At 40.5% G+C, this 22,535-nt stretch overlaps 1 protein-coding gene across 1 annotated transcript in view; it reads left to right on the top strand.

The window, feature by feature from the left end:
- The window catches only part of ARSB (arylsulfatase B), a 168,760-nt gene that overhangs the window by 3,786 nt on the left and 142,439 nt on the right, over nt 1-22,535 (top strand). The window contains exons 2-4 of the mRNA XM_076008139.1: nt 8,636-8,822; nt 12,809-12,999; nt 20,667-20,874. Coding sequence (XP_075864254.1) covers nt 8,636-8,822; nt 12,809-12,999; nt 20,667-20,874 — 586 coding nt within the window. The remainder of the gene's footprint in view (nt 1-8,635; nt 8,823-12,808; nt 13,000-20,666; nt 20,875-22,535) is intronic.

Here is a 22,535-nt window from a genome sequence, read left to right as displayed (position 1 = left end):
TATATGATACTGATTATTTTCCTCATTCTTTTTTTTTAAGTTGTAGCTCACATACTACAAACTTTACCATTTTAAAATGTACAATTCAGCGGGTTTTTTGGTATAATCATGAGGTTGTACAATTAATATTTTCATCACCTCAGAAAGAAACCACATAACCGTTAGCAGTCACTCCCTAATCCCCCAGTCAATCCACCAGCACCTGGAAAACCACTAATCTACTTTCTATCTGTGTGGATTTGCCTATTTTTGACATTTCATATAGTTGGAATCATACAACAGAGGTCCCTTCATCTATGTTCATATCCTGTACGTTTCCCTTTTATGGCTCAATAGTATTCCATTGTGTGTATGTGTGTGTGTGTGTATCACATTTTGTTTATTCATCAATTTTTTTTTTTTTTTGAGACAGTTTCACTCTGTCACCCAGGTACAGTGCCATGGTGTCATTGTAGCTCACTGCATCCTCAGATTCCTGGGCTCAAGTGATCCTCCTGCCTCAGCCTCCCACGTAGCTGGGACTACAGGTGCTTGTTATGACACCCGGCTAATTTTTTTATTTTGAATAGAGACGGGATCTTGCTCTTGCTCTCGCTCTTGCTCAGGCTGGTCTCCAACTCCTGAGTACAAGTGATCCTCCCGCCTTGGCCTCCCAAAGTGCTAGGATTACAGGCATGAGCCACTGTGCCTGGCTTCTATTCATCAATTGACGGAAATTAGGTTGTTCTACTTTTTGGCTGTTATGAATAATCCTGTTGCAAATATCCATGTACAAATTTTTGTATGAACATATTTTTTTTCTAATTCTCTTGGGTTAATATCTAGGAGTGGAATACCAGATCATATGGCAACTCTATGTTTAACTTCTTGAGGAATTGCCAGACTGTTTTCCATTGCAGCTGCACCATTTTATGTTTCCACTAGAAATGTATGTGGGTATTAGTTTCTCCACATCCTGGCAGGCACTTGTCATTATCTGCCTTTTTGATTATAGCCCTCTGGCCATCCTAGTGCTATGAAGTTGTATCTTATTGTGGTTTTGATTTGCATTTTCCTAATGACTAATGATGTTTGAACATCTTCTCACATATTGTTGGCTATCTCTATATCTTCTTTGGAGAAATATCTATTCAGATCCTATATTTTTTAATTGGGTTATTTATCTTTTCATTGTTGAGTGATGTGTTCTGGATACTAAACACTTACCAGATATATGATTTGCAAATATTATCTCCCATTCTGTAGGTTGCTTTTTACTTCCTTTGATGTACATCAGAAGTTATAAATTTTCATGTAGTACAGTTTACCTGCTTTTCTTTGGTTGCTTGTGCTTTTGGTATCCTAAGAAATCATTGTCTAGGTCGGGCACGGTGGCTCACGCCTGTAATGCTACCACTCTGGGAGGCCAAGGCAGGAGGATTGCTCAAGGTCAGGAGTTCGAAACCAGCCTGAGCAAGAGCAAGACCCTGTCTCTACTGAAAATAGAAACAAATTAATTGGCCAACTAAAAATATATAGAAAAAATTAGCTGGGCATGGTGGTGTATGCCTGTAGTTCAAGCTACTCAGGAGGCTGAGGCAGGAGGATTGCTTGAGCCCAGGAGTTTGAGGTTGCTGTGAGCTAGGCTAATGCCACAGCACTGTAGCCTGGGGCAACAGAGAGAGACTCTGTCTCAAAAAAAAAAGTTTCGTTCATGTGTGTGTGTGTGTGTGTGTGTGTGTGTGTGTGTGTATTAGAAGACCTTTTCATCCTGTCTCCCAGACTTCCTTCTCATTGGTAGCCCCTGTTTATTAGTTTCTTGGTATCTCTTGGAGGCAAGGTATGCATATACGGAGATAGATTTTATAATTATTTTCCTCTTGTTCAAAATCTCAAGATTAAAAATATTAACATTTAAATCCTTCGGCTTTTCAAATAGAACTTGTAGACTGCTTTTAGTTCAAATAGAAGACTTGAAAATACTAATTTTCCATATTCTTACACATTGACTATTCAATACAAAATATTTATCATATTTCTGTGTTCCTGGTACACATGTAATTACGGTCAGTTGTTCTGAGGTCTGAGTTCTTGGTGAGATTGCCTTGTTTGTCTTCGGCCTAGAGAAATGCGTAGTGTTGAACAACTAAGTGAATGAATGCATAAGCACTTTAACACAGGAGCAGTTCCTGAAAGAGCTCACTATCTGAATTAAGCTGCTCAGGACTGACATGTCGTTTCTAGTCCTCTTGCTTCTTTGTTAAGAAATTTGAAAGATTAAAGGGTAAAAAAAAAAAAAAATGATACGCCTAAGTGCAAAACACTTTTTTTTTCTGGGAAAAAAGTAAAGAAAAGTAACTCTGGTTCTCAACTGGGAATGTTCTTACCTTGGGACCACGGGGGCCAGTCCCTCAGAACTCTGTAAACCTTGGCGGAGAATAGAAGCAATGAAAGATGACGCCAAGGCTTCATTCTTAAGGGACCCAAACCACATCTTTCTTAATCACATTGATAAACGGACATGACACTTTCACGGCTTTTCACTCACCCCTGAAGCAGAACCTTGGACAGAAAATATAGGAAGGAGGCCACGAAGGAGCATCGTGGATAATTTTTGAGTTTTGCTTCAAGAGCGCGAGCAGGCAAGAGCCACGCCTGCAGGCGGAAGGAGCCTAGCAAGAAAGGCGCTCTGCCCGAGGCTGCCATCCCCTCCTTGCTCTGGTCCTCGTGGCCCTCACTGACCTGCCTGCTCTCCACATGCCTGTCCCTCAGTGGACTCGTGTCCATGGTCACTGCTCCTTGGGCTCTGAGATTAGAAGTGGAGCAAAGAGGAGTGAAGAGCTGGAAGAAATGGGTGGAAGGCTTGGGGAGCGATGCACGTCACAAGCTGGGGCACTCCCGGGACCCCCTGGCAGAGGCATCCAAGGAGGGAGATGTCAGAGAAGCCATAGGTGCCTCTGAAGGGAAAGCACTTGTTAGTCTTCCTTCTGTGCTCCTTTTGGGAAGAAACAAAGGATGCATTAGCCCTGTAGTGACAAGCACATCAGGGCTCTGAAACCTAGCTAGGGCCAAGGGGCATTTTCCCTGGATGGAGAAGCATGCCTGGAGGCCTTATTCTGCAAGTATTAAAGATATTCTAATGAAACAATTCCAAATTTTATATCTTTTACCTCCCAAGAAATTGAAAATGAGGACATATAAAAATAAGTTTGGGGCTGAGTAGAATATGACCAATGGACGTAGGCCATTTTTTTGTTGCTTGATTTATGAGGTTTATTATTTCAAGAATTAGTTTGAGTAGACGCTGTTGCTCTTTGGTCCTTATCTTTTGTTTTTGGTTCCTTAATCATATCCCCTTACTAAAAATTCTTTTTCCTCAGCTTTCTTCATATTTCCCTTTCCTTTTTTGGGCTTTCGGTTGGATTTATAATTTAAACACAGGAAGACACTGAAATCATTTCTGCCTTGTTTATTCTTTTTACAAACAGTGTCCCCTTGTGGGTTTAGTTAGAGATTTGCACTCTTTACTAATCAACACCAAAATAAATAGACCCTTAAAACTGTCAGTGACATGGGCCAGTTCTGCAGCCTGAGTCCTGAAGGGCCAGGCCAGATGGCAGAGCCAGGCCCCTAACACACATAATGTGTGTTCTGTAGCTCTTGGCTTCAGCAGCATGGGCAGCTGACTGCTTTTTAGAAGACTTCCGGGGGAAGGGAGCAGATTTTCCACCATCCATTTGTTCTGTGGGGCATCTCCAGGAATAAACCCTGAGGTGGCACGAGTGGTACTCGACTGTGGTTAAAACCTGCCATGTGCCGGCCAAGGCACAGGCTGGAAATTCTGAACTCCCGCTTGGCCACCAGCATGTCCCATGATTGTGTTCTGGTCCTGCAGCTTCCTGCTAGGCTCTCTGATGTGTAAGATGGAGGGGAAGAGCTGCTCATTTTTCTGAATTTTCAAGCACTGTAGCAGGAGGTTTTGCACACATATGAGTGCAATGAGAATATGAGTTCTTCTCATGTAAGTCAGATTGACCGAACAAACCCTGTAGGCATCCTCAAACTATGGCCCGTGGGCCACATGCGGGTATTTTTGCCCGTTTGTTTTTTTACTTCAAAATAAGATATGTGCACTGTGCATAGGAATTTTGCTGCACATAGGAGATATGTGCAGTGTTCATAGTTTTTTTTAACTATAGTCCGGCCCTCCAATGGTCTGAGGGACAGTGAACTGGCCCCCTGTTTACAAAGTTTGAGGACCCCTGGAACAGACTCTCCCTTGTGTTCCACTAGATATTTGTCAGTACTGTTGAGGTTAAATTGCATTCATTGCCTCCTGTGTAGCAGTGGTTCACTTAGACCCTGAAAGAGTTTATTACGAGTATAGCTGAAATATTGTACTCTGAGCTCACCAATGGATAATTAATCGATAGACTGCCTGGATCTCTGAGTGGGAGATCATAAGAGGTTCTGATGTGGGTGCTACCTACTGTCTTCCTCTCCCCCAGCAGGAGGCTGGTTTTTCTCAGTGAGCTCATGAGACTACACTGCTGGTGTTTCCTGAGTCTGCAGAGGACAGAATAACTCACTGGACCAAAGACATTGTTACATGCAACTAACATGTAAACAAAGATCTCTCACCAGTGATTTCATGGAATGAACATGGAAACAAGCCAGATCTCCACTAGGTTTGCGGTTCATTGATGGCCAAGTAAGATCTTAGGAGAAGCCGGTTTTTGAGAGAGGATTTCATTTAATGAAGAAGAGATAGTCACACATGGCAGATGGGGAGGCAACTCCTTTGGACTTTCACATATTATTAATACACACAGGGCTTTCTGCATTCACATATACTCTCTGCACATGGAAGATGGGTGTTAGGATAGAATATGTTTTAGATCCTGTTTTGTTTGCAAGGGTACCCCCATTATTTCTTTTGACTCCTATTTGTGCCCTGTCACTGTCTGGCCCCACAGGGCATGGCGCGGCTCTATCATTCTGCGCTATGCAGAAGGGCTGGGCTGGAACCAGCTTGACATTTGTCTGTTTATTGCTTCTCTACACATTACAGCTTCCTTACTTCAAATAGTGTTTGAACAGACCAAAAACATGTTTTTGGCTGTCATCCAGAGTTTGGCTTCCGCTTCCCAATAATGCCATAAAAATGCTCTGTCAAATAAATTCTCAGGAACTGAAAAGAACAAATTCCCTGCTCCATATGAGTGCGGATAATGGAAGCAGGCTTCAGCTGACCACCTGGCCTGGTGCCTGTGGCTTCGCAAAACCAACTCACAGCGCGTCCCTTGGCAGTGCTTCTCGGCGATCAGAGTTAATTCTCCGCGTGTGATGGATGAGCTTCCCATTTAAGGAAATTTGCACATAGCGTTTGTCTCCACTGGGGCTTTTGGATTCCATAAAATATTATCTTTATTTATCTTGCTTGGTTACCAATTAGCGTACTGGACATTATAAGTTTTTGAGCTCTAGGATCAGTTTGCTATGGAGAAAACTTCCAGTGTTAACCATGGAAAGAATCTTTCTTTGATTTGGGGTGTGTGTGTGTGTGTGTGTGTGTGTGTGTGTGTGTGTGTGTGTGTGTGTGTGTGTTGAGAGCAATTTTTCCCTTTCCCAGCCTTATCATTGAGGGTCCCAAATGGAAAGAGAGGGCACATTCAAATTAAGATCATTTAGGGAGGGTTTATTTAGAAAGGGACTATTTAAAACCCAAGTGCCTGTCAATTCATGAGTGGATTATTAAAATTTGGTGTATATATATACAATGGAGTATTACTCAATTATAAGAAACAACAGTGATCTACCACCTCTTATATTTTCCTGGATTGAGCTTGAGCCCATTATCTGAAGGGCGGTAACACAAGATTGGAAGAATAGGCTCCATTTGTACTCAACATCAAATTGGTACTGACTGATTAACACTTTGGTGCTCACATGGTAGTAATATTCTCGAGGGATTAGGGGGTTGAGGGGTGGTAAAGTCACAACTAAAGGACATGGCGAGCATTGTAGAGGGGAAGGGCGTGCCTCTAACCTTGGCTAGGAAGAGGCAAAGACATAAAATGTAACCAAAATGTTTGTACTCTCATAATAACCCTGAAATAAAAAAAAAAAAAAAAACTCGTGGGAAGGTTGGGGAAGCACAAAGGACAGTGTAGTAACTCAGGGGATCTGTTACTACCCTAGGCCATACGGGAGGAAAGGAAGGGCGGTTACCAGAAGCTAGAAGGAAAGAGGCAGGTAGAGAAGGTGCCTCCAGAATGACTTTCAGTAGAGACATACTTGGACAGGCTGAAGCAGCCTGGCAGCCCGAGGCCACTCACTCTCTTCCTTCCTACTCATCTCCTGTCGGGGCTCCCCACTGGCTGAGTCCAGAATGAATCCAGAGGCACAGGGGTCCTTTGATTTGGTCCTCAGAGGTCAGCCTCGCAGGGTGGAGGGCAGGACAGAGAAGGCAGAGAGGGAGTGGAAGGCACCCGGCACACATCCCAGTGTAGGTGCCCAGCAATTTCTAGCAGAGGCGTAACAGTCTCAATGGAAAACTGAAACTCACTTTACTTTTAGACAACTTTATTGAGTATGACTGACATACAATAAACGGCACATATTTAAGTAAACAATTTGATAAGCTTTGATAGGTACATACCCATGAAACCATCACCACATTAAGACTGAGCTTATCCATAACTCTCAAAATAGACCCACTTTAACTTAACATTTAAGATATTCCATATGGTTCCTTCGAGAGGGCGTGGAAAGATATCATGAAATCAAACAATAGTAGGTGCAGTTCCTAATGAATACAGTTACTGAAGTTAGTGAGTTACTGAAGTTGCCGCCCAAGGTTACAAAGCTCATTAAGTGACAGAGCTGGAACAGGATTTAAGTCCCTGAGCTTTATGCTGTGCTGTGTTACATTATAAGGCAAATCACTGGCAAACACATTTTTTACCATTTATTAGTAACAAATTGCTTGCTGCCCACCTTACAGCTGATAGAAGCACCAGGCACGGCCCAGTTGAGAACTGGCACTCTCATCTTCTGTGTCCCCAGAGCCCATTTATTCTGGGGAAATCAGGAGCTCCAGGGCTGGAGAAGGCTGGCCTCTGGTGCACTTCATACAGAGAAGAGCACCGCCCTGGCTAAGCCAGGACAAGGCGGGGAGGTGTCAAGTTTTAGGGAAGAGTAAGGTTGGGCAGGCAAGGAGAGAAGCCCCTGGGGACTCCCTGTCATGTTGCAGTAGGGGAGTAGTGACCCCCATCAGCACTAGAGCTCTGGCAAGGGCCACACTGGCACCCGTGCTGGCCTTTTGAACTTGCCAGGCAAGTTCAGGTCTCGGGGCCTTTGTTCATTTCATTCTGTAGGCCTGGGTCACTCTTACCCAGATTTCTGCAAGGCTTATGCCCTTGTTTTGTTCTGGTGGCTGCTCAAATATCTCCTCAGAGAAGCATTCTTTTGCCACTCTATCACAAGTGTCACTTCTGTCACTCTGTCCCTCTCCTACTTTATTTTTCCTCATAGCAGTGATCACTGTTGAGGCAGTAGAGCTTCTGTTCTCAAACTTTTTGGTCTTATGACCTCTGCACTAGCTTAAAATTTATTGAAGACTACAAAGAGCATACATTTATGTTGGTTACACCATTCAGAATTTTACCATGTCAGAAATTAAATCAGAAATTGTAAAAAAAAAATCTTATTCAATGAAAAACAGCAATAATAAACACATTATAATTAACATAAATAGCTTATGAAAAATAGCTGCATTTTCCAAAACCAAACAGTTAAGTAAGAAGAGTGGCATTGGTTTATTTATTTATTTTTTTTGGTACATCTTTTCTGCTACTAGAAGATAGCTAGCTTGTTGCATCTGCTTCTGCATTCAATCTGTTAAGATACATTATTTTGATAAACGTCGATGAAAAAAATCTGGCCTCACACTGATATGTAGTTGGAAAAGAGAGGGATGTTTTTATAGCCTTTTCATATAACTGTGGCTATTCTATTTAACATTACACCGAAAAACAAGTGGTCATTTCTTAAAGGTTAGTTGTATGGACCTTGTACTCCAGGTATACTCATGTAAGCCATTCCCAAGCAGTCAGAGGGTTGCTTTTTAAAGGGAGAGTTGATCATTATCTATTGAGATTATGGTTTATATAAAGTGGGATCAGAAATGCAAATCATCAGTTTCATTATACTGTTAAATACCTCTTTTAAAAATCACTAAGTGTTGGAAGATTACAGAAGCTCCTTCCAATCAAACACCACCTTCTTATGTATACAGGAATTGGAACACTTTTTCTTTGATAGCTTCATGCCTCAGGTTATTGCTACTTTTTTTGAGGTTGGAAATGAAAACTTCCAACTACTGGTTTCTAACATACTGCTTTAATGATTATTTGTTGAAAATATCTAATGTTTGTTGGAATGCTTTTGTTCATCTTTTCAAATCCCATTTATGTCCATTACCTTATCCAATTAAGAGGATTCTGCCTTTCAGAACTATCCTTAAGCCAGTGCAGGAATAGAGTTAAAGCATCCAAGTCAACAGATGTGTCCAGTAAATTAGGCAGCCACTTTATCTGCGTGTTCACAATGTTTCAGTGTCTTTAATCCATACTTTTATATTTATCTCTTTAAGATCCGTACAGGTTTACAGCACGAAATAATCTGGCCCTGTCAGCCCAGCTGTGTTCCTCTGGATGAAAAACTCCTTCCTCAGTTACTAAAAGAAGCAGGCTATACTACCCATATGGTCGGAAAATGGCACCTGGGAATGTACCGGAAAGAATGCCTTCCAACCCGCCGAGGATTTGATACCTACTTTGGTAATGGAAATGCACATGTTTCTTTAACAACTCAGACTAACTATGGCCATCTCGTAAAACACACCCAAGTGCAATCAAATGAAATAACTGGAAACTTGAACACAGAGTGAATCAGCCGGCACCACAGTGGGCCACTTTCTAATGTTACCCCCATAAACGTGGCTCTGTGCTCAGCTCATGGCATGCATGCACCCACAGCAAGGCAATTACCTTTGCCTGAGTACTACATGCCACCTTAGGGCCTTGGAAGAGTTTACTACCTCCACATAGGAGACCATTGTACTCTCAGAGAACCTTAGTTCCAAAAGGGGATATGGATTGATTTTTTTTTTTTAATTTCACGCAAAACCTAATACAAGAATATTTCCTTCACAAAGGTTAGGTACATTTTTTCCCTCCCCGTGGACTGCATTCAAAGGTTTTTTTTTCTCTGGGGAGGGTGGGGAAAGACTCTTTTCCATTGGTATCCCTCTGCCATCTGTGAGATCTGGTTTTGAAATCCCTACGTTGAGGAAGATAGATTTAAATAAATAAAATGGGCCAGGCTGGATAACACATTGAGACCTCAACTCTACAAAAAAATTTAAAAAATTAGCCGGGCATGGTGTCATGCACACTGTAGTCCCAGCTACTAGGGAGGCTGAGGTGGGAGGATTGCTTGAGCCCAGGCATTTGGGGTTATGGTGAACTACAATCGTGCCACTGTACTCCAGCCTAGGCGATAGAGCGAGACCCTGTCTCACAAACTAAACTAAAATAAAATGGGAAGGGCACATAACAAATAGTAATAGGAAGGATAATAAGATATAATGAGAATTATTTTATAAACTTTATAGCCCTCTAAAATGAATGTGAAACCTAGAGTTTGTTTTAGAATGTGTCCTCTTTAAACCTGTTATAAACCATGCCTTAATTAATAACCTATTTATCTTGCCAGTGGCTATATAACTTTCTGTCAAGTTCTTTTTATATTGAGCTTTCTTTCTGTCTAGCTACCTACCTACCTCCCATCTGTTTCTTCATTTATTTACAACCTGCTGTAACCCAAAAGGAACACATATTGAACCCAAAAACTTTAAATAGAATAAAAAAAATCAGGGTGAATAGAAAAAGATGGAATAGTTTAATGGCACCAAATTACAAAAAAGGGTGCATGTCTATAAGCAGCCTTCACATTTAAGTCTGAGATTTGAGATTTTTTTTATGTCCAAAGTAAAAAAAAAAAAATAAAAGGAAAAGGAAAAGGCTATAAGAATTACATTATTTACAAGATAAATGGAAACCAGCTGTTCAGGAAGAGCAAAGCATTTTTTGGCTCTTAGGTCTGAGAGAAATTTCTCCTTTGGGAGAAGGTAAGGTGGACAACATCCTTAAAAATATATTTTTAGTAATAAAGTGGTGGTGTTCTTGTAGGTGTTTCTTGAGGTATTTACTTCCATTCAAGCTAGGGCCAAAGCACCAAAGTGCAATTCAGTAAAAATAATTATGTGGGGGCCAAAACTATGTAGTTGAAGCACACAACTCTGAAATGCCTCCTTGGACGTAGGGTTAAAGTCAAGACGCAAGAACATCAGACAGGAGAGAACATGTGCCCCTCACCCATCCAGGTCCTCTGGCAGACATCACTAATCAATCGTAGCGTTTTTTTCTTGATGAGCCTGGATATATTCCCAGTTTCCTCAGATAGCTGTTAAAAATCAGACTTGGGTGTAAGGTCACTTTGTGATCTTAGAAATTCTAGAGCCTGTACATCCTTAGAAACAGCCTGTGCATCCTTAGAAACTTTCAGTCAGGTCTTTGCTTAAAAGATAGGTCTATATATACTCTGGAAAGGGGGTGGACTGCAGACATTTTGAACTTTTTATTAAAATCAAGTTATGTACTTAAAAATTTAGTTGTATAGAAAGTAGAAATGATATCTTTTTATGAGAATTAGGAAGCCTAACCTGGACTTAGATGAATATGCACCCTGCATTTATATAAAGGGAGACTTGCAGCCAAGAAGGGTATGATGACCATGCAGCTGTTGTCACTGCTATTACTCAGATTTTCTATTAAAAAGCAGTCAGATGATTGTGGGATGGTTGGTTTGAATGCACTAAAACCAATGAACTGTACACTTTCATTGGATGCCTTGTATGGTATCTGAATTAGATCTCAGTATGGTTGTTAATAAAGCATTCAGAGATGTAGTTGTTCAAGAAATATTTTCTAATTTTTTTCTCCAAAAAGCATAGGCTGCCATCATCTTTAGACTTAGTATCAAAGTTCAAGTTTGTGAATCACCATTATGATGAACAGCTCTATGTGACTGTCACATGGTTGCTTGGTGTCAGTCTGGCCAAGTCCGTGAATAATAGTTTTATTTCTAGAATTCTCCTATTTGTAATATCTTTTTAACATTTATAGTTTGTACATTTTCTAATCAAGTATATCCTATGCATATACTCTCTCAGCTGAGAGAAAACTGTTTACATTTACAGATAAAGACCCTGAAGTGGTTTCCTCAAGCTCTAATACCCAGTAGTTATTAAAAACCTAAAATAGAACTCCAGCGTCCTGGCTGCTCTGATCACCCATATAAGGGCTGAAATTATTTTTAAGGATACATTTCTTTCTCTGTTACGCACTAATTAACAAAAACTTTGCATTTCCCTTTCTGTTATAAATGCGGGAGAAAAAATTACCAGATATAAAAAAAATTACCACATAAAACGTTATCTTATGACCAAGGTAATAATTGTATTCAGGACCTTGAATTTATTGTGTTATGGAAAAGGAGGATTTAATTAAAAATGAATTGGTGTATTATATAGGCTATGTAGGCTCTTAATTGTCATTATAGGGAAAGTTCAGGACTGGGAAAGGGCTGGGCCAATTTTATCATCTTCAAGTTAAGGTTAATAAGCAGTATATGTCAGGAGATAGCTGAGAGTGCAGCAAAGCTTATTTCTTTTTAATAGCTTTATTGAGTTGTCATTCACATACCATACAATTCACCCAATTAAAATGTTCAATTCAATGACTTTTAGTAAATTATAGGGTTGTGCCACTATCATCACAATCCAACTGTAGAACATTTTCACCACCCCAGAAACCCATCTCCATTAGCAGTCACTCTTCGTTTTCCCCCAGCCCCTCCAGCCCTAGGCAACCTCTAATCTATGTTCTGTGTCTGTGGATTTGCCTTTCCTGGACAGTTCGTATAAATGGAATCATGCAGCACAGCTTATTTTAATACTTCAGGAAAATAGGGGATGTTTGCAGAAACAACTATTAGATGTTTCTTCCATTTTCTTCCATGTTGAAGTCTAGGTTGTGGGATAGGCAGTTGATGCCATTTAAATTTGGGGCAAAATTGAGATCATTATAGTTAGAAAAATCTTATTTCAGCGCCGCACTTTAGTTTGATCTCCTGTCTCTGTTGTATCTAGAGATCCTCTATTTGGAAAGGTTTGTATCTTTCACCAGTGGGTGTCAGCATCTGACTAAAGATGACTCCTACAGCCGCTTCTATAAATAACCTTGAAGCCAGTCTCCCAAAGGCAATCACAATAAACATTATTAGAATTCTGCACTCACTGATGTGATCACCTTAGAGTAAAAACTCGTAACAAATCACATTAACCATATATTATTTGTATCACTATGTAGCTTTAAAAGATCAAGACGTTATCACTTTTACTGAATTTGAACTCTGATTTTTTTAAAACTTATTTACTTGGAATTACTCATTTTGAGAGTTACATGATAGAGCCAGTGTTCTAAAGACTTGAGTGAGGAATGGATTAGAAATTTTATATAATAATGTTTAATATCTTCTGCTACCAAATATAGAGATGTTAAGAAATGATGTTCTGATTAGCCTTGTCATTTGATTAGTCTTGTCACGGGTAATCAATTGCATTAGGCAATTAAATACTGAAACATTAGTTGAACAAGTTTTATGTTATGCTGACTATTTTCATCTTCCATTCTTGTTGTAGGATATCTCCTAGGTAGTGAAGATTACTATTCCCATGAGCGCTGCACATTAATCAATGCTCTGAACGTCACACGATGTGCTCTTGATTTTCGAGATGGTGAAGAAGTTGCAACAGGATATAAGAATATGTATTCTACAAACATATTTACTGAAAGGGCTACAGCTCTCATAACTAACCATCCACCAGAGAAGGTAAGTTTTGCCTCTTTACTGGTATCAAAATCTTATTAAACCAACATCGCTTCAGATGAATGTAGGAAAAGGCCACTGTTGTTTAGGGGAAAAAAAGCTAATATGTTCTAGGGAAGTCGTTTTCAAATTTTAGAGCACATCCGAATCAGCCTGGAAGCATATTGAAAATGAAGATTCCTGGAACCCACCTCCAAGCGTGTGATTTATTAGGTCTGGGCGAAATCCATACGTCAGCATTTAAAAGAAACTCTTAAAAAGTGATTCTGATGAGAGTGGTCCCCAGATCACACTTAGAGGAATAATGTGTCTCTAGTGTTCCAGCAGAAACACAGTTTTTTAATTTTGGTGCATGTGCTATGAGTGATTAGTAAAATGGCTCTTTCTTTTGATTGACTGTCTATGTATAAGATGAGGCTTTAGTATGGCAAACTTTCTGTTAAGTGATCCACAGATTTTCCGTTCAGGGCAAGTTCTCTAACTTTGTGTTCCAGCCTCCTACCACATGAATATTTGACTATTTTAGATCTTTTGCATTCTCATGTTAATTTTAGAATCAGCTGGGCAATTTCTGCTCCCCTACCCCCAGGCCAAAAGAGCATGCTTGGATTTGGATTTCATTGAATCTATAGATCAACCTGGAGAGAATGGATGTCTTAACAATGTGAAGTTTTCCAACCTGTAAACTGGTATACTGATGAGCCTGTTTTTCACCTATATGTACTGAATCCATTGTTTATGTCCTGTGCTGAAGTCTTTTGACTTATCTATAGGTAAAAATAGAGTCTGAATGGCCTTTTGTCTCTATCATGTCTAGAGATCTCTTTATTTGGATTTTTGTTGTTGTTGTTAACCTAGAGTTAACCTTATGAGCTTAAAGTTTAAGCTGCATTCTCTTACAAATGCTTTTGAAATGGGGTCAAATATTCAAGTTTTCAGACACTGGCCTCAACATATGGCTTTATGAAGAACTCTGTTGGTATATCCACAAAATTGGTACTTCAGTGAGACCCTGAAACACAGCAAATTGCAGAATGTGCAATGTTATCTGGTTCTTCCAATTTCCTGCACTTTGCCTCTTTCACAATGCCTGAAGGTCCTCTGTTTGCGTTGCTATAAAGGAATACCTAAAGCTGGGTAATTTATAAAGAAAAGAGGTTTGTCTGGCTCACAGTTCTGTAGAATGCACAAGAAGCATGGCACCGGCATCTGCTTCTGGTGAGGGCTTCCGGGAGCTTCCACTTAAGGCAGAAGGTAAAGGGGAGCTGGAGTGGGCAGATCTCTTGGTGAGAGAGAGAGAGGCGGGAGGTGTCAGGCTATTTTTAACAACCAGCTCTGTCAGGAACTAAGCAGATCGAGAACTCACTACCATGAGGACAGTGCCATGCCATTCATGAAGGATCCACCCCCATGACCCAAACACCTCCTACTGAGCCCCACATCCAATATGGGGGATCATTTTTCTACATGAGGTTTGGAGGGTCAAATATCCAAACTATAGCAAGGTCACAGCATAGACTCCGGTTGACATACCTGTTGGGACTTAGTACATGGCTGCTGACTCCTTTTTGGTTTCTTCCCGGCTCTCTTTGCCTACTCTAACTCAGCAGCGGGGATCTTCCCTGGTGTCTGTCATCAGCTCTGCCCTACTTTTGGCTTTTTATCACCTTTACATGCTGATGTCTTTGAGCAACCATGCTTGTTGTGGGACATGAAGAGATGGGAACATTCTCAAATACATAGAAATTACACGAGTTGTAAATCTAGATCTAAACAAACATACGGATAGTTAGAAAGATAGCTGTTAGGCAATTGGCTTAAATTCTCAGTTTTCTTCTAGATACTTGGCATTTCATAGATGCAGCCTAACACTTAAAGAACTAGGTAAGGTCTTGAGGGAACTGTGCGTTATCCTCGAAGAGAGGCATCATTTCACACATAAGCAAACTGGCTTAGAGAAGTTAAGTAGCTTGTTCAAAGTCACAGATCTACTGAGAGTCAGAATCAGAATTCAAACTCCTGCTGTCTGACTCTAGACCTCATGCACTTAATTGGCCTCCCTACTCCACAGCTAATATCCGAACCCTGACTCTGAGTCCCAGCTCATGATTGGGCTTAGTGCTTTCAGCCCTGACCATATATTAAAATCATCTGGGAAACTTGTAAGAAATAGTGATGCCACATATTGTGATCCACTGGAGTGAGGTAGGACCCAGTCATTGGTGTTTCCTTGCCTCCAACCCCACGCCTCCCAGGGATCTTGACATGCAGCCACTGTGGACACCCTGCGCAGTTAGAAGCATTCCACGATGGGCCATTCAAGGCACTCCTGACCTCCAACAACACAGAGGCAAGCAGAAGCCAGCTACCTTTTACAGACTCACAGTCCAACAATGCTTTAATCAAGCAACAACTGTAAGCTTCCCATAAAAAAACAAAAAACAAAAAACAAAATCTCATTCCTATTAAGGGACAATATAATATTCTCTTACAGGGCTCCGGGAACATTAAGCAGATAAGAGGAAGCAGCTGGGGTGAAATAGTTCTTTGTGGGTGGGCTGCGTTACCCTGGTGGACGGGAAAGCACAGGAACCGAGGACAGGGGGAGGCCCTAAGAGCTTCCAAGCCGTGGAAGGAGTGGTGTCAGCGTGTGGGTAACAGTTCGGAAATTGCCAGATGAGAGGCTGGTCATTTCCCTGCAGAGTCTGAAACGTTCTGCAGCAGAATTCCCAGTATCCCCAAAGGGAAGTTTCAAGCGTAGCCATTAACCAATGAAACAGTCACTAGTCAAGTAGTAACCCAAGCATGTTTGTTGAAGATAGCCAGGCAGATGTTTATATTTTCAGTTCTCAACAAAATGATGCATCTCACCAGTTTGAGGAGCTGCACTTTTCACCATTTTATCCTAGTGTTTAATTTTGTGCTAATTTCTCAGGTCCTATATATAGATTGTAGCATAGACAACTTGTTCTAAGATGAAAATCATTAGAGAAGTGCACACGAAGCATCCACAAGCCAACTTAGTATTTTGCCAATTTTAAAAAGCCCTGGAGGGGAAAGAAGCCTATGGAGGAAGTTTGTAACTGAAACATGTTGATGCTGGACTCGGGGAGATGCTGCTGACAGCCATTTCACATGTGTTAAGAAGGCATGTCCTGGCCAGACGCGGTGGCTCACGCCTGTAATCCTAGCACTCTGGGAGGCCAAGGCGGGAGGATGGTTTGTGCTCAGGAGTTCAAGAACAGTCTGAGTGAGAGTGAGACCCCATCTATACTAAAAATAGAAAGAAATTAGCTGAACAACTAAAAATATATAGAAAAAATTAGCCGGACATGGTGGCACATGTCTGTAGTCCCAGCTACTCGGGAGGCTGAGGCAGTAGGATCGCTTGAGCACAGGAGTTTGAGTTTGCTGTGAGCTAGGCTGATGCCACGATACTCTAGCCCGGGCAATAGAGTGAGATTCTGTCTCAAAAAATAAAAAAAATAAAAAAGAAGGCATGTCCTCTCTCACATGTGTTAAGAGGTCAGGTCCTTTCTCTTTTTCTGCAGGGTAATTCTCCATAGCAGAAGCACTACAAAGTGGAAGCAACATATTCATAAAATACCTTCCTGTTAAAAATAGTCCCTCCATAGCACTTCACAGAATAAAACCAAATGTTATCTCACATGCCTAATCTACTAGAAGCTTCCTAAAGAAAATGTTAATTTGTAGTGGTAGACTCTTATTTTTCCCTGACACAGTTTGAGAAGAAATGTCTTAATTTGGAAGTCAAAGAGAAAAAAATAATTTCAAAACTGACTATATGCTTTTTTTTTTCATTTATGCTTTAAATTAGGAAAATATAGTAAGAAATGAAAAATAAGGCTTTCTTCCTCACTGAAATAAAGTTTCTTAGCACAGTGAGGATATTTAGAGCATGTATCTTAGGAGCCATATGGCATACTAAGAAAGGGAACAGAACCCTGCAGCTTAAACATGAACATGCTAATAGTCTTACATAATGATGTCTTACTTTTATGTAATTCTTTCATGTAATTCTATGAAATCATTCGGTCACGATTTCACATCTAGGATTCCATTTCTTATTCCTAGGACACCTGAAAGGGTTACAGTTTGGGTTGATATAAGGCTGTGACTGAGTCGATCAGGGATCTGGACCCAAGAAAAAGCAAAGGGAGATCAGGCTGTAGCCTAAACCCAGAGACCGATGGCAGAGACATCGGGCCCAGGACTCCGGTGTGGAAATCAGGCTGTCAGTAGGTTGGCGTGGATGGACCAGCAGGCCTCCAAAGGCCAAGGCACGGTAGAGCTGGAACTCACGTCAGTAGACATCTCGTAATAACGAGCTCAGCCCCAGCGGGGCGGCTGCTTTGCTTTTTCAGCTGGTGGTGAGCTGGGGCTCTAGTTGGCAGGACTGGGGAACTGGCCACAGCTGTTCCCAGGCAGGTTCCAGGACTAGTGGCTGCAGGTGGTGGTCTTCTCTGTGGTTGGAGATCCTTGGCGCCCTAGTTAATTGTTCTTTCCACTGGGCCACCATGTAGCATTAAATACACTACTTTCTCTCTCTCTCTTTTTTTTCCCCCAGTTTAAAAATAGTATAGAAATGCCTCCCATTCAGCACTGCTGAGGATTGAGTTCTTTCACAAATAAGGTCTACCTTCTGAGTGTTAAAACTTTATTTTTTGCAGTGCGGGATGGAAATATCTAAAATGAGTTGTGTCGGTCCTCACATCCCGAAACGGGCTGCACTGCTCATCATTCTGCCTCCTCCCGGGGCCCACAGCCAAGCCGAGTGTGCGGGGCTCTCTGCCGCTCGCGGAATAGCCCGCCGCTGCCCATAAGATGGGAGAAAAGAAAACTTTTTTGTTCGAGGACTATCTTTATACTTCTAAGTTAGTAGGATCTGGTCTGCAGGGAGTACACGCCCTTTGCATGACCTGTGACGGGCCGATCCTCACCCCTCAGAGGTTTTTTTCACTTCCTTGTCTCATTTATGCTCCCTATATTTGAATGGATAGAAGTCTGACTACTGGACTGGATGGGGACTGCTGTGATTTTATATTTTTAACCCCTCCAGAGTGATAGTAATGTCTTTGACCACAAAAGCAATAATTATCAGATAGATTTTCAGATTACTTTTTGCTATATTTAACAAAATGAGTGCATGATTTCCATACTGAATGTTTATAGGACTCTTTATTGATGGTCCCAGAATAATGTTTTTACCCTGGCACAGTTACTCGAACTTTCTCCCATCACCCTCCCCAGCCGTTGCTGTTAGGAATCAATTGTTGGCAGGGAACCACCTGCCCTCTCTCACTTTCTCTCCCCCACTGCGTGGGTTGCCATGTTGCTGCTAATGACCTGGATGAGAACATCTTCTTCTTAAGCCATGGGCTCCTTCTCTCGTCCTTCCTTTCTGCCCACTGTCGAGAGTCCAGACAGGGGTCACAAGCTCTCATGTTTGCAAGGGTCAGGCTGCTAACCTGAGTAATTGAAGTAGTTTACATAGAACAGTGGGAACATTCTAGAAAATTGGACTGTGGTTGGGGTTGGGGCCTCTGTTTCTCATACTCCAGCCTTTTGTTATCAGATAGAGTATGGACATGGGTTTTCAACTCATTAAAGAATTCTATAGGAGCACAATGAAGAGGAAGCCTTCAGAAAGGCTCATGAAAAAGGAGAGGCTGACCTGGACTATCACTAATGTTAAATGCTGTCAATTGATGTAAGAGGGAAAATTGAATCAGCATGTCATATTTCTTAGTTTCTAGAAACTAAGAAATGGAGTTGTCAGAAATTCTTATTTTTTTTAGAAAATGTGTGTAAAAACAGATTTCTATGTGACATTTCCTGATTTTGAAAAGTTCATGTGGGCTGCAAAGTATTGTAGCCTTCTGACTTTTAATCCTGTCCCCTTCTGGACCTTGGCTGGGGCTGGAGCTGGCCTGACCTAGTACTGAAGACCCTGATGGCTGCTCCCAGCACAGGCCCACATGGCGCTGTCTGTTGGGTCAGATGCCCCAGCATGTCCTTCCCTGCAGACGTCTCAGATGGGTCCTTCCTCACCACCCGGGCAGGTGTCTGCTGGGACACCACGGGCTGCAGGAACACAGAAGTGTTCCCATGTGACTTGTGTGGCCGGAGTAGAAAGTGTGTGTGTCGGGAGTAAGTGGAGGCGGAACTAACATAGTGTTAAAAGTTGTAGTGTAGACTTTTGGAGTGGGAATTTGGGATGTTTTCCCATGGAAAAAATGTATAAATGAAGCACAAGTTCTCCATAATCATTGTTTTCATTCCATCACCTACCTCCTTAGTTAAATAGGTTTGAAAGCGATGACTTTATATTTAACAGCTACTTTTAACTTTTTGATTTTGAGAAAAACATAGTTCTAAGTTCCTAAGATCTAATCTACAAATAAACTTTTGGGCATCTAGTTGAGCACTATAGATGGATGCTCTTTACTCTATCAAAGACATGCATAATATATAATTTAAAATAACTTATAAACAATGAAGAGTGAAATATGAGCCCCCACACCCCAGTTTCTAACTTTTTCCCATTCATTTATTTAAATGCCTCAAATACTTTAACAGAAATATGTGTTTATTCCTGGGTTGGACCAGTTGTCTCTTTGAGAGTTTTCAGCTCATGAAAGAATTCTATAAGAGCACAATGAAGAGGAAGCCTTCAGAAAGGCTCATGGAAAAGGAGAGGCTGACCTGGTCTGTCACTAATGTTAAATGCTATAAATCGATGTAAGAGGGAAAATAGAATCAGTATATCACATTTCTTAGTTCCCAGGAATTAAATTGGTCATATATTTGGTCCTACATCAAAGACTAACATAGCATAGTATTCACTCGTTTTTCTCATAAAATATGTCAAAAAATCCTAAACCTTTCCTAAAAGATGGGGATTTATTTTCAGTTAAAGCAAAAACATCTCTTGGTACATAGCCACATTGTAATAGTGGGGTTTCCAATAGGAAATTGCTCTTCAATTTACCCATTCATCACTTGATGGACATTTGAGTTGTTTGTACTTTTTGGCTGTTATGAATAATGTTGCAATGAACATTCATACCAGTTTTTGTGTGGATATATGCTTCTATTTCTCTAGGAATGGAAATGCTGGGTTATGTGGTAACTCTATGTTTAACAATTTCAGAAACTACCAAACTGTTTTTTCAAAGTGGCTATATACCATTTTACATTCCTACTAGCAATGAGTGAGAGAGAATTCCAATTTCTCTGTATCTTCACCAACACTTGTTATTTTCCATTTCTTAAATTTTAATCATCCTAGCAGATGTGAAGTGTTATCTCACTGTGGTTTTAATTTGCATTTCCCTATCAATGAATGATGTTGACCATCTTTTTGTGTGCTTATGAACATTTCTATATCTTTTATGGAGAAATATCTATTCAAATTCTTTGCCCATTTTGTAGTTGGGTTAATTGTCTTTTATTACTGAGTTGTAAGAGTTCTTTATATATTGTGGATGTTAGTCCCTTTTCACACATATGATTCACAGATATTTTCAATGCATTCTATAGGTTATCTTGATATTATTTTTATTAACTGATAAATTTGCACCTTCTTATCCTTCTACATTTAATGCTTCTATGCCTTCCCGACTGATTTGCACAAACTTTCTTTCTAGCCTCTGTTTCTCTACCTCGCGCTCCAGTCTGTCCACGAGCCCCTTCAGGTGCCTGAGGAATACCTGAAGCCATACGACTTTATCCAAAACAAGAACAGGCACCACTATGCAGGAATGGTGTCCCTTATGGATGAAGCAGTGGGGAATGTCACTGCAGCCTTAAAAAGCCATGGGCTCTGGAACAACACGGTGTTCATCTTCTCCACAGGTAAGCCTGTCAATAGGAAAATCATCTCTTGGCAAAGCCTGGGACATGGCGTTCAATAAATGGAATGAAGACAGATTGGAGCAGTTAGCATTTCCTTATTAAAATAAATGCTAAGTGCAATAGTGGAGACATGATAATAATGGATAGAAAGATGTGTCTAAGGAAAAAGAATTATGGGCTTTCCCTTCTCTTCCTTCAGATATCAAAATATTCTGGGAGTGTGCTTGAAAACAAGCATTTGCTAACTTAGTGAATATGTGGGAACATCACTCATAAGCAGGGCCGCGTGGTGGCAAATCCCTGGAGTGGCTTGTCCTCAGCTCTCTCTACAGCCTGGCCATCTTCCATGACTACAGTTCTGCTGGCTAGGAGGGTCTTTGTGTCAGTGCAAATAGACAAACTGCGACATTATGAAGACAGTTAAGAAATGGAGCCATTCAAATCTAGGCTTGAGTCTCCAAGTTTAGACATTTTTTGTATTAAAACTGTTTTTTGAGAATAAAAGTCATACATATTGATTATAGAAAACTCAGAAAAGAAGGGGAAAAAAACCCTCATAATTTCATGACTCAGAGATAACGTTTGGAAATCATTTTTGTTATGGCAATGCCATTCTGACTCCTAATCTGTTATATAGGTGATTCTTTTCCCTCTTATTAGACACAGTTTTCTAAAATTATACCACGATGTACTTTCGGTATAGATCTTTGTTTATTCATTGTCCTGAGTATTCAGAGAGCACTTTCAAATTGTTATGGGAAATTTCCTTGTATTATTTACTTTGGAATTGTTCAGCCCCTCATCACACCTTTCTCCTATTCTCTCTTTGCAGAAGTCCTGTTATTTTAGTATTAAATCAATCCTCTAATTTTCTTAGTTTTTTTCATTTCCTGTTTTCTTTATTTTCCTTCTACTATTTGGGAAATTTCCTTATCATTGTTTTGTAAACTTTCTATTGAATTTATTTCAACCACCATGTTTTAATTACCAAGAACTCTGTCTTGTTTTCTGATAATTCCTTTTTTGTAAAGTCCTCTTTTTATTCTATAGATGTAATAACTTGTTTTTCCAAAGCCTATGCTCCTAACCATTAATTTTATATGTGTGCATATGTATGTGTATATATACATATACACACATATGTATGCACATACTTTTTTTTTTTTTTAAATATGCTTATATTCTCAACACGGTCTCTCTTTCTTTTGAGCTCTTTTTTGTTTGTGTCTTTGTTTTGGTTGGTCTTTCCTGAGGGTAGTTTTCTCAAACCCACAGTGGCCCTTGGCTAAAAATCTAAAAATTTGATTGGAAACCCCAAGTGTGAGGTCAGAGCTTGTCATCTGGTGAGTGTTACTGTAAAGTGACTGTGGAGGGATGAGGTGGCATGTTGAGGTGTTGAGGAATTAATCTTGGTATTCTACTCAGTTTTTTTTTGTTTTGTTTTTTTAAGAGTTGTTTTGCTTTGCTTTTAATAAAGCATGGTTATTACATCTAGCATCTATTGAGCACCTGCTATGTACAGGGCACAGTTCTAAGTGCTTTACATGAATTAGTTCAGTTAATCCTCACGATAACGAATTCTCTGAGGACTGTTATTATCTCACGTTGCAGGTGTGAGGACAGAAGCACAAAGACACTAAGTAACTTGCCCAAGGTCACGG

This window comes from Microcebus murinus, chromosome 11 (genome assembly GCF_040939455.1).
Source record: "Microcebus murinus isolate Inina chromosome 11, M.murinus_Inina_mat1.0, whole genome shotgun sequence".
In the NCBI taxonomy this organism is placed as follows: Eukaryota; Metazoa; Chordata; class Mammalia; order Primates; family Cheirogaleidae; genus Microcebus; species Microcebus murinus.
The sequence above is the reverse complement of the archived record's forward strand: the minus strand, read 5'-3'. Positions and strand labels throughout refer to the sequence as shown.